This window comes from Pezoporus wallicus, unplaced genomic scaffold (assembly GCF_028554395.1).
Source record: "Pezoporus wallicus isolate ANWC-B61680 ecotype Strahan unplaced genomic scaffold, APGP_CSIRO_Pwel_v1 scaffold_6446, whole genome shotgun sequence".
Classification (NCBI taxonomy): domain Eukaryota; kingdom Metazoa; phylum Chordata; class Aves; order Psittaciformes; family Psittacidae; genus Pezoporus; species Pezoporus wallicus.
Window position 1 is genome coordinate 9,552,373 of NW_026636264.1, and position 13,823 is coordinate 9,566,195.

Consider the following 13,823-nt stretch of genomic DNA (forward strand, 5'->3'; position numbering starts at 1 on the left):
GAATGAAGGAACTGGACCCATGTTACCTCCAAAGCTGCCAGGTGCCCACACCGCACCTCTGGACCAGGTACACACCAGTTACACCTCAGTTTAAGGTAAAGTTTTTATCTCACACATAGAAACAACCAGAGACTACATCCCTACCAGCAATCCAGAAGGAAGCAAGGGCTGCTCTCCTGGCCCGACTGACCTGCAATGACACAATCAGCTGTTGGAGCCTCACCTGGCTACGGAACAGGCGTTTTCCGGGTCATGACCCCAATTTCCGAAAATAAACCGAATTGCAACGTTTTATTCCCATTCGCTTACGAATATATTCTCCAAACACTGGCACGGGGGCAATACGAGGGAAAGTTTAAATAACAGAGAAGCTTTAGCCTTTTAGATCGCTTCTACAAAATACACGTGCATATACGATGAGCTTATGTGTGTAGACATATATATATACATATATATACACACACACCCCCACACCCCCGTCGGCAGGGCAGTAACGCGCTGTTCTATCCGCAGGAGTGCCGGATCGCCCACCCCATCGTGAAATGCACTTACTGCCGGTCCGAGTTCCAGCAGGAGAGGTACGGGAAGGGGCCCTATGCGCGCCCGGCTCGGGTCCTGCCGCGGGCAGCGCCCGCAGGAGCGGCGGTTCCGCCTGGTGTGACCGGTAGTAACGGCGGAGATCACACCGGTGGCACCGCGGTGAGACAGCCCGCCCGCTCGAGCAGCGCGGCCGTAGAGGTGTTCGCTGGTGTCTCACTGCTCCCCGCAGCCCGTGTGTGAGCTGTGCGGTTACTGCATGGGGAAGAGTTTGGAGGAGCGTGTTTGTCGCTGGCTTCAACATTGTGCAATTTTATCTCTAGCAAAACTAACACGATATGCAAGAAGTGTGCCCAGAACGTGAAGCAGTTTGGGACGGTGAGTAGGCTCTTGGTTCCAAATGGCGGAATTAACTTCACTTTATTTTCTTTAATTTAAATAAAACGTTTTTGCAGTTAATTGTATTTTGTGTTGGAAATACCGAAAAAGAAGGATTACCTTTCAACAATGTGATTAAAATCACTGGCAGCTCTTGATTGCTTCCATGGCTTGTGATCTTAAGGTCCTTTCCGATCCTAACCATTCTGTGATTCTGTTAGAAGTTCTTTACTGTAAGGGTGGTGAGACAGTGGAATGGGTTGCCCAAGGAAGTCGTGAATGCTCCGTCCCTGGCGGTGTTCAAGGCCAGGTTGGACAGAGCCTTGGATGGCATGGTTTAGTGGGAGGTGTCCCTGCCCATGGCAGGAGGGTTGGAACTAGATGATCTTAAGGTCCTTTCCAACCTGAACTATTCCATGATGCTGTGATTCTATGGTTATGTGCAGCTTTATAGTTAATAATGACTGCAGTGTACCTGTACATAGCAAAACCAGTGCTACTTTACTCTGTGCGTGTAAGTTTATTCTTTATTCTCACCAACGCACACTTGATGAAAAAAAGGCCGTTAGCTGCCTCTATTTTTAATGAGTTGTCAATATGAAAATCTTAATAATACCACATACTTTGTATTATGGAAGTCTTGAACATTTTAAATGCACATTAATCACGTTAAGCTATTTAGTAGAAAGGATTTTATGGGTATTAGCTATATTCACGTTACTCTGCATTTCCTCATGTTGAATTTCAGCTGCAGTTATTATAAAACCACTAATTTTTCAATATACGAGCACACACATTGTATCAGAGAGCCCTGCAGGTACCACTTCAGAGAAGGCACCAAGATAATCTTGTTGTGAAACAAATGCACACAACTTCTGTAGGCTTGACGTGAACCACATCAGATGAAATTCAGCTTATTTGGGAAATGTAACAGCTGTTGGGATGCCGTCAGGCACTTTGTGAATGTAAATGTAAACTGAACAAAGAACATAATTCAAAAGATGAAAATGTGGCAAAATGCAGCACAAGACTTGATCCAGCAGTGGGTTTTAGCAGTTCATCAAAAACCAGAACGGCATTGAGCATAATTAACCATTTCTAACTTGTGAAGACTGGCAGCAGTTTTATTTTCCTGCAGCGTATTAATCTAAGTGTATGATATGAAAGTTGATAACCTGAGCTGGTGGTATCTGAAGTTGTTTAAGTGTGCTGCAGAACTGCCGGGATCATGGGACCAATCTTGGAGCAGTAGGGTTATCAAATCTGTGCATAGCGCAAGGAAGAGGGATATTATCAGAAACATTCAGTCTGAAAAAAAGGTTACTCTTCTTTTAAAGGTTTTTAAGTAGTTTCTTTAGATACTGCCCTGGGTTCAGCAGTAGCAGTCATTTTTTCTCCTTCTTAGTAACTGGTGCAGCACTGTGTTTTTGACTTTAGGCTTGGGAGCAGCGCTGATAACACCGATGTTTTTAGTTACTGCTCAAATGTTTAGTCTGACCAAGGACTTTCTGAATCTCATGCTCTGCCAGGGTGGAGGGGAAGCTGGGAGGAAGCAGAGACAGGACACCTGACCCAAACTAGCCAAAGAGGTATTCCATACCACGTCATGCCCACTATGTAAACTGGGTGCAGTTACCCAGAAGGGCTGGGTATCGGCAGGTGGTGAGCGGTTATATTCTTTCCCTTGTTATTTCCCTTATCATTATCATTATTGGTGGTAACAGCAGTGGTTTGTTATACCTTAGTTACTGGACTGTTCTTATCTCAACCTGTGGGAGTTACATTCGTTCTATTCTCCTCCCTGTCCCTCCACGACAGTAACTTAGCGAAACTGAGAAAATATCATCATATTAAAATAAAGAAGCAGGTGTAGAGGTGAGCAATCCCATTGTATGTGTGTTTCATTGGATACGTACCTGGGTTTTCATGGAAAGCTCAGACTGATTTTGATCACTGAAGGAGTATCACATTAGAGGAAAAGTTTAGTACTGAAGATAGAAATGGTAGTAAAAGGTTCTTTAAGATAGGATATATGAAGCCGTGGTAGTTCAGAAGCATCATTGTGTGATTTGACACATTGTGTTCATTGCAAAACTGTAAATGTGTATTAATTTCAGTTCCACTTTCCTGCTTTCCAGCCCAAGCCTTGTCAGTATTGCAATATTATTGCAGCATTTATCGGCACAAAATGTCAGCGTTGCACCAACTCGGAGAAGAAGTACGGCCCACCTCAGACATGTGAACAGTGCAAACAGCAGTGTGCTTTTGATCGAAAAGAGGAGGGAAGAAGGAAGGTAGGCTTTGTTCCATGGCTGTCAATGCTCAGGCTGACAACAGGCAACACTCCTCCTGCAGAAGAGAAAGATTAACTGGAATATATCATAAGTTCACTAATATTAAAGTTGCTATGCTTTGCAATATTTGAGTTAGGTTTCATAGCTTACTGAGCTAGCTAACTTTAAATTAAATCACTCAGCTTTAGAAATAAGGTTAAGCATATGCTGGCAGTTGTAGCTGGGCAAGGTCAAGCAGCTGAACAGTTGATAGTGCCTTTGGTACTGTTTTTTCATTTTCCCATTCGTTGGATCTTGTGTATGTCCATCACTTGAATCTGTCATTTTACCTCTTGTGATGTGCCTGCCTCGCTGTGAAGTACAGCACCAGAGAGGTAGACTGCTCTGAGCAGCCCTTTGTGTTCCCTCTTCTCAAATTGCTTTGGTGGGTGCCTCTTTTGCGTTCCAGAAGGTGCTGCCTCTTGCCTGAACCCAAGAATAATGCTGTTTTCACACAAGAGTTTACTTACTACAAGTAACACATTGGCTGGACATCCTGATTCTGCCTGGAATATGATGGGGTTGAGAGAGAGTACCTGGTGTCTAAATTAAAACTGATTTGCCCATATTGTCACTTCTGTGATACAGAGCAAGTCCAGCATTTGCTAAGACTGCTTTCTCCTGTAACTTTAAATGACAAAAAGAAATGGAATAAGATTCATTTTACTCAAAGGCAATGTGCTTATGTTAGAGATGTGGTAGTGCCAAAGTTTCATACCAAAGAGGTGTCTGGATTTTTCACAGAGAAAACAGATGAAGTGAAGCAAATTTTTCTTGCATTTTTCTAGTGCAAGTATACTTAGAAAATAAAACCAAACAACCTGCTGTGAATTATTTCCCAAAAGGTTGATGGAAAGTTATTGTGCTGGCTCTGCACGCTGTCCTACAAGAGAGTGCTACAGAAGACAAAAGAACAGAGGAAGAGTCTAGGATCTTCACATTCCAACTCCTCATCCTCATCTCTTACTGAGAAAGACCAGCATCATTCAAAACACCATCACCATCACCACCACCATCATCGTCACAGCAGCAGTCATCACAAGTAAGTATTTCAGAAATTAAAGTAGCTCTTGCTAACCCTTTGTTAGTACCGAAATCAAACCAAAGGCAATAAGAAGGGTTGTTAAAACATGGTATCAAAACATGGTATCAAAAGCAGTAGACTGTTTCATGGTCTGTTAAAATCCTCATGTAGTTTGGGTGAAGGGAGGTCAGCAAAATGCAGAAATTCTTGGTGATCATCAAACTACTCAATGTTAAAATTGATAGCAAGTCTAGAAAAGTGACCCACAAAATGGCTACAGAAACAAGTTATTTGGGGATAAACTTGAATTTGAATTTAAGCAGTAACTGCTGTGTGGTAACTCCTACTTTACATGCCTTTACCATGGGTTAAAGGTGTGTATCAGCAGTGGGCACAGAACAGCTTCTTAGCTCAGAATCCCCACCCTAACTTGCTTCAGGCTGATTTGTTTATTTAGTGATAAATCCCAGAATAGATTTTGTTTTTATGCTAGTGCAACAGTAATCATGATTCTTATTTTCATGGGTGGGCTTATGGCAGTTTAGAACTCCTTGATTATTTTGTGTTGGATAGTAGATGCTATGGGTGCAGTGGCAATGACCCTGATCCCAGACACACAAATACGAAACTTCACTTTTCTAGTGCTTATAATTTTCCATCTTGACTGAAGCTTGCCTGACTAAGTGTAACTTAGATAGAAGCAAAATAAGATGTAATGATACTGGGATTGAGGAGAAGAGAAATGCACATGATTTCACTAAAGGAGAAAAGTAAGATTTGGTTTTTTTAAGAGTTTGAGGAAGAAAATTATTCTTGTGATGCAGAGAGTTACTGTACTGTTCCTGTTCTTTCAAATCTCTGCTGCAAATTGAGTTACAACAAGCTAAATCTAATTTACTGTAGTGATAGGACAAGGGGTAATGGGTTAAAACTTAAACAGGGGAAGTTAAGATTGGATATAAGGAGGAAATTCTTTCCTGTTAGGGTGGTGAGGCATTGGAATGGGTTGCCCAGGGAGGTTGTGAATGCAGTGTTCAAGACCAGGTTGGACGAGGCCTTGGGTGACATGATTTAGTGTGAGGTGTCCCTGCCCATGGCAGAGGGGTTGGATCTTAAGGTCCTTTCCAACCCTAACTATTCTATGATTCTATAATTTAGTGCATGTGGCAGAGATATAGTAAGGATTTAATAAACAAGTTAGCTCTTTACTACAGAATAGAGCTTCTTGTGTACTCAAAAGTTATAAAAGTAAACATCTTTCTCTACACAGTGTCCTTGGTTTGGCACCTTTCTTCTGTAGGCTGTGATGGGTCCATCCTTCTGGTCCAATAAATAGGACTCTTTTTTCCCATGTCCATTTTGGTTATTGTTAAGACAATAGAGACAACAAGGTAGAAATACAGATTCACTATTTAATTGAGTGCAATCTTCTATATTCTACCATTCCTCAAGAATGGTGTCTGTTAGTTGCTTTTGAAATTATTGAAAGCAAAAACCTGAGAAGCAGTTATTTTCAGGGATCCAAAACTTCACTTTGCTCTTAAGGTACCACAGAAGCATCACTTCAGAAAATATTCATATGGCAGTATGAGAATCCCAGGAATGCTGCTTTACACCAGCTTGATGAGTGCAAGAGTAGCAATATAAAGCTCACAAAAATTGGGGAGTACCAGCAGAAAGGTTTTCCCATCAGTCTTGAAGTCTGCCCCTTGTGTTTTACAACAGGGTAAACATTTAGCCAAGAAGTATTTTTATAGCATTGTGACAGAGTGATCAGGAATGTGACTGATAGTACAGCTGTCCAGCTGAAAATTCATAATGGGAGGATTTTACAGTGGACAGATAACCATTCACATAAACTTAGAAATAATGGCATGTTTGGTCAGTTACCAAGTATATTTCACGTGTTTCAGAATCAGCAGTCTGAGTCCAGAACAAGATCAGGGACTATGGAAACAGAGGTAAATATGATATTTATTCATTTCCTTTGAATTTATCTTGTGGCTTTAATATAAAATACTTTTTTCTTTTTTGCCTTGCATTTCTGGCTAATCTCTAGTACTCCAGCTAGGAGCATGAGTTAGTTATTTTACATGTACCAAATGGTGATATTAGAGAGTTATATAGTATGAGGCTTTAGGTTTACATTTTGTTTGATTTCAGCCATAAATCCTCTGCAGCTATTCAGAATGAAACTCCAAAGAAAAAACCCAAACTGGAATCCAAGCCATCAAATGGAGATAGGTAAAGTTATATTTTTGTAAAGCTGAGCCATTTCAACTGAATAGAGCACTGATTTGTGGCCAGTTGCTTCCTTTTTTTTACTTTGGTCTGAAGAATGAGGGAGGTGAAACTATTGTCCAGACAGATTGCTGGGTGGCATCTGACTGCTGTCAGTCAAGTAAATGACTTTAATAGCAGAGAACTGGCAGTTTTTCTGCTTTCAGGCTGTTGGGGCAGAATTAAATAAAGCTTGTATATGAGACAACAGTTATCAACAGAACAGTATTCCCTGACATCGGTGTTTTGTCAACTAGATGCAGGGTTGAGCTGCTCCTTTAAGCTGACCTAGTATATAGAGACGTTTTGAACCTTTATTTATGAGACTGAATCTCTTTATTCTGTCTCTGGCCAAACAGTTGTAATAAAAGTGACTGCTTCGGTCAAAAGGTATTTGTCCCCCTCAAAGCTAATACTTAATTATATTTCTGCAGGTGTATGTAATGTGTGCCATTAGTAAGGTAATTTGCCAGTTGCATCCATTTCTGTCAGGTACATACTTTTTTTGCATTGGTCCTTAAGGATGTTTGTGGAATTATTAATTATCCAATTTGAAATTAAAAAAAATAGTGTTTTTTTTTCTCTTGATGTTGTAAGTAACTATTGCTTTTTATTTTTAGTAGCTCTATAAATCAGTCAGCAGACAGTGGAGGAACTGACAACTTTGTCCTCATAAGTCAGCTGAAAGAAGAAGTAATGTCACTTAAACGTCTTCTGCAGCAAAGAGATCAGACTATTTTAGAAAAAGATAAAAAGGTAAAAGTTGCACCTGCTTAGGAAGAACTTTATCTTTTTGTGTTCTCTTTTGTAGACTCCTAACAATGTCAAAATGATGAGGTAAACCAGAAAGCAGATATGTTTTCCTATTTTAACTCATCAGATCTTACCATTTAAAGGATGAGTTTGGGACTTCTATATCATTAATGTATTTTAGCTCTAAGTCAAAATCTTTAGCTCTAAGTCAAATCTTGCCTCTCTTCAGCCATTTAGAAGCTAGCCATCTGTTTCACTGTTACATTGTGTACCACAATGGATAAAATGCCAGACAGTGGTTTGTATGTTTTTGCATGTTCTAAACTGAGTCGCAACAAAGATCCCAGATGCCTACAGAGGCTGATGGGCGCACAAGATGAGGAGGATTAAGAGTATTAGCCCTTCTGAGTTTAGTATAATTTTTGTTTAAATTATAGCAGCCATAGCCATAACTAGTGAGTTGGTTTCCAAATTTACATGTACAGTATATGAAAATTAAGTGGTTTGATTTGAAAAGATTGGTAGCGTATGTGTAGTGTAGGTTACCAAGTCTTTGTGGGTGGTCAGAGACTAGAAGAAAAGCTTGGATTAGGTGCCTGGCAGTCAGCAAGTTAAGCAAAGTTGTCAAGCCCAAAGGGCTGCAGTGAAACTCATACAAGAATTCACCCTTCGGACAGCTTAATGGCTAACAAGAAAAGAGAAATAGCCACAAGACACGTTACTTTGCTTTGCCTTTATTAGAGCTTATTTCTCTGCCAGCTTGTTAACTAGAAGCTTTTAAGATACTCTGTAACGGTGGCTCTAGAATGTCTGTTCAGGATTGAGTAGATTAAGTAGTTTACTGTATTTTCAAGTAACATTTTGATTATAGATACATGATGGCCTGTCAGAACAGTAGTGGTTAAAAAGGGCTCATTGATCCTGAAAAGAAAATGCTTCCACTTTTAAACCATAGTTCAGTATCTTTATTCTTTCACTTCAGTGTGTTGCATAAAGGACATTGAACCCTTTTTCATGTGTATCAGTGTTCTAATATACCAGGCGTTAGAAGTACTCACTATTCCAAGCCTTTAAGCAGTTAATGTGAAAGAGGTGAACAGTCTGTCATGGATTCTCTTCAGAGGACAGACATTAAGGCCCTACCCTCTCTCTTATAAAGACAGTAGAAGATCACGAGTCAGTAGGAAATTCTCTTATCTCTTTTTACATTTGATCTACTGGGCAAAGCTAACAAAAGGGTTAGGTAAGGAAATGTCACCTACTTCTGTGTAACCACTGCAGTAACTTGTTTTGTGCTGTTTGCATAGGGAGAGCATCTAATAATTTTAATATCCTCATTGCTAAAACTATTTATTCGACCTCAGAGTTCTTTGAACTTAAGAGACTCCTTCAGGCATGAATTACTGGCTTCCAAAGTGTCACTCACTTTCTTCAGCTGCTGCAGGGAGAGAAAAGCTGTGCACATCATACAATGTTTGCGTAGCTGAAAAATTTACAACAAATGAATGCAGATTATTTTTTGACTCTGAGATAGTAGAAGGAATAAATGCCTGAGCCACGTCTGTGGGTGGTTCCTGCTAAAATCTTGTCCCAGGATTTCTATAGGGACAGCATTTGAACTGTTTGGAGTGCTCCGAAAGAGGGACCTCTGAAATACGTAACATATGGCAACAAAATTGGCTCTGTACTCCAGCTTTACAGACAATCCTCATTCATCATGCTTTGTTATGGGTCGAGATCTAAGCCATGTCATAGCAGTGCTTGTTATTTGCAGTCCTAGCCTTGTTTTCCTTTTGGGACAAGACGTTATTGAGACACCAAGTCATTACCCTGGGGCCCTGAGACTTGATCATTAGGAAGGGACCACAGTTTGCTGCATGTTCACAGGTAGTGTGTTGCTTGTCCAGCTGCATATTTTGCTATGGCACAATGCTACTACTAGTTTTTATTATATTTAGTTTGTGGTATGTGGTTTTGTACTGGATCCACTGGAATTTGCTACAGCTGCAAGTACATGCATTGAATAGCAGTCTATGTACAGCTAGGTATATATCCTTGTATTAGGATTCCTGCGCTTTATTTATGACCATTTGACTGACAGTTCATTTGAATACCTTGTTTCACTGCATGTGACTTGACACATACTAAGGTTGGTAATAACAGTCTTGGTAGTCATTTTAGGAATGTATGCTCTCATTTGTTATAGTGGGCTTCTTTGCTGGCAAAGAGGCTTCAATATCAATAAAGCCAAATGGACCAGAGAGGTTCAAAATGAACCTGGGATGCTTTGAGGAACCAAGCTTTTTAAAGAAGTGGTTCTTAAAACTTCTGGGTCCTTACACAGCAAACTGTTAGTAGCTGCCTCAGCTGCACGTGTGTCCAGAAGAAACATTCACCTGCCTGGACGGAAGCATATATCACAATTTAGAAATGCCTGCCTTAATGTGTGTCATCTGGATCTCTGCCTGCCTCAGGAGAGACCCAGTAACTGCGGTACTACACCATAGGCTCAGAATTAAATCGTAAGTGAAGTCATTTTAATTACACATTTCTAATAACACAGTTTAATTCACTGTTATGGATTGAGAGGCAGTGAAACTCTGTAATGTATACCTTGGTTTAGGACAAATCGTAGCGTAAGAGGACACAAAGGAATCCTTCTGTTTTCTTTGTATGGCAGAATTTTCGTCTGTTACCTTATCATATAACTGAAGATTGTGATGAGTATCTCACAGCTGAAAGAACTGCTAAGATTATAAATCATGTGTTTTGTATTTGATCTTTTTGTTGAGGATTAACCTTCATTAATCCTGACCAAAACAAGTTACAGAAGTGCAGTTGTTTTCTTCATATAAAATAGACATACTTTTCAAGCTACTTCTCAAGTGCTGAGCTGTCAGTACTACAGTAGTAAATAAATATTGTCTTTCATAAGACTCCTGAGGTTTCTGTAAAGATTACAGAGTAATTGTGTATGGTAACAGTCCAAGGAATCTTCACAGAATTTGTGTTCTCAGTTGACAGAACTGAAGGCAGACTTCCAGTACCAGGAGTCTAACTTGAGGACAAAGATGAACAGCATGGAGAAAGCTCACAAGGAAACTGTGGAACAGTTGCAGGTGAGTGATTGCTTGTCAGTACTTGAGAAAACTCAGGTGGAATTATGCATTGAGGATACTCACTCACAGCAGTGAAACAATACCAAGTTCTCAAATGGTCATTGCCACATTTACCTTCGCATGCATTATACAGCAGTTCTGCAGTCAACAGGCAATCTCCATGCAGATTAAACTCACTGTAAGAATTGCTTTCTAACTTTAAAGTAGAGGCTTACCTCACATGCTGTCTCAAAGGTTATGTTATTTTTTGTGTCTGTTCTCTGATATTTAATCAGTTCTCAGTGTGCTATTGATCTAATTGAAAGGCTCAGTATTAACATGACTGACAGTTAAATGTCTCTTGTTAAAGCAAAATTTATTGGGAAGAAAGCCTGAATTAGTTGTCTTATAAATCACAGACTAAGTGTTCAGTGCAATACCTCAGATGCTAAATTTTGCAGTACAGGAAATGAGGTTACCTTTTGTGCTGAAGGTGAAATACACATATCAAAAAGCATATATAAGTCTTTCAGAAGTGATTGTTACCTTCTCTGAATATTCTCACATGCACATTTTGGGTATTTGTTTCATAAATGCAATTGGAAATTAGTGCATGAAACAATCTGAGCTGTTTCAGTAATTCATAACACTTCTTCTATCTGCATTGCAGGCCAAAAACAGAGAACTGCTCAAACAGGTCGCAGCATTGTCAAAGGGTAAAAAGTTTGATAAAAGCGGGAGTATACTGACGTCTCCGTGAGGAACCGGGCATTCGTGGGGTTTGCTACTCAATGTACATTTGAGTAATTCTGTGAAGCCCTTAAAATCCTGTGTAGTGGAAAGAACTATTTTTGCACACCTGATGAGTTGGCATGTTTCCTACCTGTTTTTATAATTAATATGCAGCTTTTTTTAGTTACTGTTCAGATGAAATCCTTCAACTGGCTTGAAGAATGTTTTTATTTTTTTGATATTGGAAACTTTTTGCCAGCAATAGTATGAAACGATTGCGTAGAGAGCACAGCTGTGCTCTCTCTAAAAGGACAACATGCAATAACAAGCTAGGTGTACTTTTTACAAAGCAGCAACTTTGAAACTCCACCGATGTCAGCCAAAAGTTTCTGAATCTGTGGTGAGGCTGAACACTGGTTTCTGGCAACTGTTCTTTGACTTTGTATCAAAACACAGATTTAGGATGGAAATCATGGTGCTCTCAAGTGAAACTAAAAGAAAAAGGCATATATGTAAGTGTAAATACAACTGTAACGGTTATATTCTTAGTTATAACAAGTAATTAGTGTTTTACATTCTCGTGATTGGGATTTACTGAAAGATTATCTATTGTACAGTAACAGAGGCAGTGTGGTTTTTGTAAGATTTACTGTAGATTTTTCTTGCAAGTGCCTTTCTCCAACTGTTTATTTATAGGAATGTTGGTATTTTGTACATAAGGTTTTTAAGTTTTAAAATCATGTTTAATAAATGTTTTATGTAAATATAAATGTGTGTACAGAGAAATCCAAAACAAAGATCAAAGTGGCTAGTGCAGTGCTTGAAGCAGTGATAAGAGCTAGCTAATTGATGGACAGTGAGTACTGGCTTTAGATGACCTTTGTAGCTTGTGTCTGTGAGGTGTAGAATTTTGTTAGTGCTGCTCATGCCAAACACTTCCTGAACAAAATCAGACTGGTTTTTGCCACACTGGAGTTTAGTGAATTGTTGATATTATTTTCCCATTTGGCACGGCACTCATTTTAATTCCATAGCAGACATTGTACTCTCAGTGTTACATCCTTAATCAGTGATACACTCCCAGAATTTTAATTGATTCCCATTGTTCGATTCAATGTACTTAGTTGTAACTCATGGTGATTCTTCATAATGAATTGCAAGATTATCATCCCCCCAGTAAAGATACACAATGAGAAAAGAGTAGCCAAAACTAATGGCCTTGAAGCTAAGGGAGTGAATGTGGTGTCAAAGGGTGGGTTGTTTTAATGTTGTGGGTAGATTTTGATTCTAAATTACATCAGTTTAAGTTTAGCTCTGCTCCTAAGGGACATTAGTCATATTCAGAAATTTCTATTAAACATACTTTAATATACCCCAAGGTCTCTGTTCAGGAAGGCGATTTACGGATCAGCATTAAGTGAAGTAGACATCCGTAATTAAAGGTTTAGTTCAGCTCTGGGTACTGACTGGTAACAGGGTAACTGCTGACATTTCAGTAAGCTGAATTGTGTAGAGTAAGCTTTTAATTAAAGAACTAAAATCTAGTGTTCCTTGACTGTCCACCCATGTACAGAACTATGAACACTTTTCAGTAGTTCAGACAAGTACCAGCAGTGACAGACTCCTGAATGATTGAGAAGACTCTTGTTTTATATGGTATACATGTACTTTTATACCCTAAAATCGACTTTGTATGTTTATAAATGCTCTTCTTTAAACTTGCTGAAATCCTCTTTGCAGATGACATTTGTTTTTTTTTTAATATACAAACTTATGACTTTAATTCAGAATTGGTATTTGATAATTTTTTCCCGGTTGAATGGCAACCCATCTTTGGTGAAACTGGTTTTGAAAACCAGAAATGCTTAGCAAATGGAAATGTTTGAATTATGATCACTTGCTATCTGCTCAAGCTGCACAAAGGGTATTTTAAAGGAACAAACCGAAGTTCTATATTGGAAGCAATTGAATTTATAAATCCCAGTCAGAAAAAAATTTAGGGGCTTTTCTTCCATAATCTCATTTTTAACATGAATTTTTAAAAGCTGTAAACTTGCCAACTGAATCCCACTCCTGAAAATAGTGTCCTGGAGCTGTAGGTTATTGACATGATAAACTGATGTTCTTTAAACGTGGATCTGCGAGGAGATTGTTGTACTGTATTGTGCTTTTTTGCCTGTTTCCAGATGTTGATTAGCATTGACCAATAATGGCCATTTTGGCTCAAGTTATTTATGTATTTTAAGCCTGTGAATATTGCAGCCCCCTTTTAGATAGGATGTCTAAATACACGTTCTGCAGTGAAGCTTTTCAGCTGTCCACATGTATAGACTATTGAAATACTGTACTGGCACACATCTGACCATTGACATTTTGTACCTTTTCTAAATCCAATGTTTCACAATAAAATCTTGTCAAAACATTACTCTGTCTTTTTAAAATTATTCAGAAATTCATATTTCATGTTAATCCTTCATGCTGTGTCACACACCGAACACCTATGGGCAAAAAAGGGTCAGGATTTAATACTTGCATTTAGTATTTAGATTTCTGGGAGGATTAAACACCATGGGCTGTTTACAAATTGTAACAAATTAGAGCTTCAGATTAATTTCTCTCAAGAAAATAGGTTGGTTTTCTACAGTTGTAATACATAGAAATATTTTCTTGTAGAGAAGAAAAAACCCT

The 13,823-nt window shown here is 39.1% G+C and overlaps 1 protein-coding gene across 1 annotated transcript; it reads left to right on the plus strand.

Moving 5' to 3' along the window:
- Positions 1-19: 19 nt before the first annotated feature.
- FAM76B (family with sequence similarity 76 member B) lies at positions 20-13,557 on the plus strand. Its single transcript, XM_057399858.1, has 10 exons — positions 20-67; positions 514-578; positions 861-915; positions 3,054-3,209; positions 4,094-4,290; positions 6,186-6,233; positions 6,436-6,516; positions 7,173-7,308; positions 10,323-10,424; positions 11,074-13,557. The coding sequence occupies exons 1-10, from the start codon at positions 20-22 to the stop codon at positions 11,161-11,163; spliced, it is 978 nt and encodes a 325-aa protein (XP_057255841.1). The 3' UTR covers positions 11,164-13,557.
- Positions 13,558-13,823: the final 266 nt, after the last annotated feature.